General features: G+C 19.5%; 2 protein-coding genes across 2 annotated transcripts in view; both read right to left on the reverse strand.

The window, feature by feature from the left end:
* Nucleotides 1-191: 191 nt before the first annotated feature.
* LOC102681364 (3-oxoacyl-[acyl-carrier-protein] reductase FabG-like) lies at nt 192-1,708 on the reverse strand. Its single transcript, XM_006612400.2, has 4 exons — nt 1,531-1,708; nt 1,046-1,362; nt 753-954; nt 192-646 (listed from the first exon to the last, which is right to left on the reverse strand). Exons 2-4 carry the CDS (start codon nt 1,360-1,362, stop codon nt 404-406), a joined length of 762 nt encoding a protein of 253 aa, XP_006612463.1. The 5' UTR covers nt 1,531-1,708; the 3' UTR covers nt 192-403.
* A 564-nt stretch (nt 1,709-2,272) lies between these two features.
* Nucleotides 2,273-4,052, reverse strand: part of LOC102675358 (tetratricopeptide repeat protein 27) — a 3,487-nt gene continuing 1,707 nt past the window's right edge. The window contains exons 6-9 of the mRNA XM_031508912.1: nt 3,808-3,978; nt 3,580-3,732; nt 2,959-3,120; nt 2,273-2,856 (exon numbers count right to left, since the gene is read on the reverse strand). Coding sequence (XP_031364772.1) covers nt 2,290-2,856; nt 2,959-3,120; nt 3,580-3,732; nt 3,808-3,978 — 1,053 coding nt within the window. The 3' untranslated portion in view covers nt 2,273-2,289. The remainder of the gene's footprint in view (nt 2,857-2,958; nt 3,121-3,579; nt 3,733-3,807; nt 3,979-4,052) is intronic.

Here is a 4,052-nt window from a genome sequence, read left to right on the forward strand (position 1 = left end):
ATTTATTTTAATTTTAAATGCATTTTTATTTTAAACTAATTAAAATATTTAATTAATATATTTATTTATTTTATTATATAAGTATTTCATTTATCTTAATAAACTATTAATAATATAATGTTTTTAAATTATTAAATAACAAATAGTATAGTAATAGCATAAAAATATTCTTATAATATATTGTTCAAAAATCCATTTTTAAGATATTATTTATTGAAAAATAATATTTTTTTACATATTTTTTATGTTATAATTTAATGTCTTACTATTAGTATTTCTTATGTATATAAACATTTTTAAAAAAATATTAGCTTTAAGCTGATAAATGTATTATAGATATGAAAAATATTTTAATGAATTTAAAATTACAAACAAAATTATTATTTTTTGCACAAAATACAATTTAACGAGGGCACATAACATGTCTTCCTCCATCAATAGATAAAGTTACACCTGTAATAAAACTAGCATCATCACTTGCCAAATATGCAATTGCTTTTGCAACTTCATTAACATCTCCTGATCGGCCAAGAGCATGAGTATTTTTACAATGCTCATAGAAGTTTTTTAGTTCTTCATCTGACATTCCACTATTTCTATGAAGATTTGTTGTTATTACACCAGGATTTACAGCATTAACTCTTACCTATAAATTAAAAAAAATATATAAAATTTATATATGAAATATATATATAAATTCATATATGAAAACATCAAATATTGTATTTAATATATTTTAAAATTATATATACTTGTTTTGGTGCAAGTTCAACAGCCACACATCGTGTAAATTGATCAATTGCTGATTTACTCATACAATATGATAAAACTCCTGGAAAGGATCTTAATCCAACTACACTTGATACATTGACAATATTACCTTTAGTTTGTATTATGTATGGAACAGCCAACATTGTTAAATAATATATTGAACGTACATTTACATTAAAAATTCTAAAACATTTGCATGTAAATATTTAATATATTTTATAAAATTAAAATAAAATTTCATATCTTTAAGTTAATATAAAAAATAAATATATACCTATCATATTGTTCTAACGAAGTATTTTCTATGCTGCCATTTTCTAATATGCCAGCATTATTAATTAGAATATCTAATTTACCATAATGTTTAATAGTAGATTTAATAATATTTTGAACATCAGTTTCATTAGTCAAATCTCCAGGTATAATTAATGGTTTATTAGATTTACATTGATCAGCTATTTCATTTAATTTTTGTACATTACGACCTGTTATTGATAATAATGCATTAAGTTGTGAAAAATGTATAGCAGTTGCTGCTCCAATGCCAGAGCTAGCTCCAGTTATTAATACAACTTTTTCTGCAAATGGCATCTAAAAGAAAGGTATTTATTTAGAATAAAATGAATTTAATATTATTATTAAAATAAATTATATTTTACAAATAATATTTATATTGCAAATAATACATTATACATACATATGTTATTCTCTAATATTTGAATTGGAATATAATTTGTAAAATATTTTATATGTAATTACCTTTTAATATAAAAGTTATAAAAAATTTTTTTTTTAATTTGTATTTTTAAATATTTTTTTATAGAATCTTATATAACTTCTTTATCAAAATTATTATTTATTATTTATTATTTAAAATTAATTTTAATTGTTGAAGTGAAACTAAATAGTTACCACGTCACGATTCAATATTTCTATATCTATAGGCTTCTATCTATCTATCTATCTGCAGGCTTGCCGTTTTGAAAAAGTTAAGGGAAAAATATAATTACTATAATCAGTTTGATTATATTATGTTACTGATTAAACAAATGAAGAAGGAGATGATTATAGTTAGACTTTAGACATATATTCTTTCATTAATTTTGAAAATTTAAATTTTGACTCGTTGTGCAATGTATTATAGAATATAGAAAAGAATAGAAAATATAACTATAAAATATATACTAAAAAATGATAGGAAAAAATAAATCGAAATAAAATTTTTATAACTGTTTGATTCTACGAATATCCCCAATCTAGAAATATTTACAAATATATTTATAACTTATATTCATAAATTAATTATAATATATATATAATATATATATATTATAATATTTGATTACAAAACATATTTTTGCAATATATATTTTTTAAATAATTAGAATTTTAAAGAGAATTATTAAATTATATTTTTGTAATGTTTTTACATATACACGTACGCACATCACATACACATACAAAGTTATAGGATATTTTTGTTTTCTAATTAAAAATTAGCTCATTATAATAAAATATTCATATATTTTTCAATTTTATTTGTTCTAATTTTATTATTATTGTATTTAAATATTTTTCAACTGTATTTAAACATATACAAATCTTATCAATATTCCACTCTTGATATTTGACTTTTTTTACAATTCCTTGAAGAGATAATTTTGCACTAGCTAACAATGTTTTTTTTTTTTTTAATTCACAATTGGAAGCATATTGTAAGTATATTTCTGCTAATATACAACATAATTGTAATATTTTCTCAACTGATTCTTCTTCTAAATGCCATTTTGAATCTGAGATAGCAATACGATGTGCTTGTTGTAAATATTGTATTGCCTTTTCATTATCAATATCTGTCTTTTTTAAAATAGTAAGTTGTCCATACATCCTCCAAACATCAGAATTATTAGATATAAAAGAAGTAATTCTTCCAAATAATTCTAAAATTTTTGGAAGCAATTTTTGTGCAGAAATTCCATTTGAATCATTTACATTGTTTAATACAGCATTAGTAAGTATATCAAGAATTTGAACATCTAAATGATGATTTTTCAAATCTAAAATACGGTGATAACATCGAATTACCTAAAAAAATTAAATATAAATCATTTATATATTTGAAAAAATATATTTTAGAAAATAATTTAATTTTGTTTTTATTTTAATATTATATAAATATATTCATACTTCTGAAAAATGTCGCAAATCAATGCTCACTATCATTAAATTATCCCAAACTTGCCATTGATCATAATTACATTTTATAGCATCTTGAAGAGATTTCCAAGCTTTTGTTTTATCACCTAATTTTATATAAGCTTTTGCCAAATTATTCCATGCTTCAAATGTCTGTAATCAAATTGTAAAATTATGTAATACATGATATAATATAATATAAATATAATAAAATTATAAATAGTACAAATAAAAGTATATGTAATATAAAAATAGTATAAATAATATAAATATATATAAATATATTTATATTATATATATAATATAATAGTATAATATAAATAGTATAAATACTAGTATAAATATAGTATAAATAGTATATATAATATATAATATATCATATATAATATATATATAATATATATTATAAATAGTATATATAATATATAATAATATATGTAATATATACTCTAATATATATAATAATTAAAATTATAAAGTCATANAAAAATTTCATTGTCAACTTTAAATCCTCATTAAATGAATTTATTATTAATAGTTGTATACAAACCATTTGAAATTATTTATTTTATCGAAAAACCAATATAACTTTTTTATTAATTCAACACAAACCGTTTGTTCTAAAGCACAATAATGTTTATATGCTGTTGCTGCTAATTTCCAATCTTCTATTTCTAAGGCAGCAAATCCAAGTCTTATCCATACATGTTCTTGAATGTTATTTAATTCAACTGATAATTTTAAATGTGATATAGCTTCTTTGTACTAAAAAATAAAATATATAATAAAAAAATAATTAAAGTAATATAAAAAAATTAAAATTTGCATTTATATACTTACATTTTGTTTTTTAAAATAAAAAAATCCCCAATGTCTTTGAACTGCACTACTTTTTTCATTGGACAATTTCCATGCTGTCTCATAATGATTAGGATCCTGAGTTGCATCACCTAATAAACACCATAATTGAACCGATGGTTTTTTAGATAATTCTTGATGAATAATTTCTATTGCCTAAAATTATTAATAAAATATAAATTCATTTGTTATATATATATATATATATATATATATATATATATATA

Source organism: Apis dorsata, unplaced genomic scaffold (genome assembly GCF_000469605.1).
Source record: "Apis dorsata unplaced genomic scaffold, Apis dorsata 1.3 scaffold_112, whole genome shotgun sequence".
In the NCBI taxonomy this organism is placed as follows: Eukaryota; Metazoa; Arthropoda; class Insecta; order Hymenoptera; family Apidae; genus Apis; species Apis dorsata.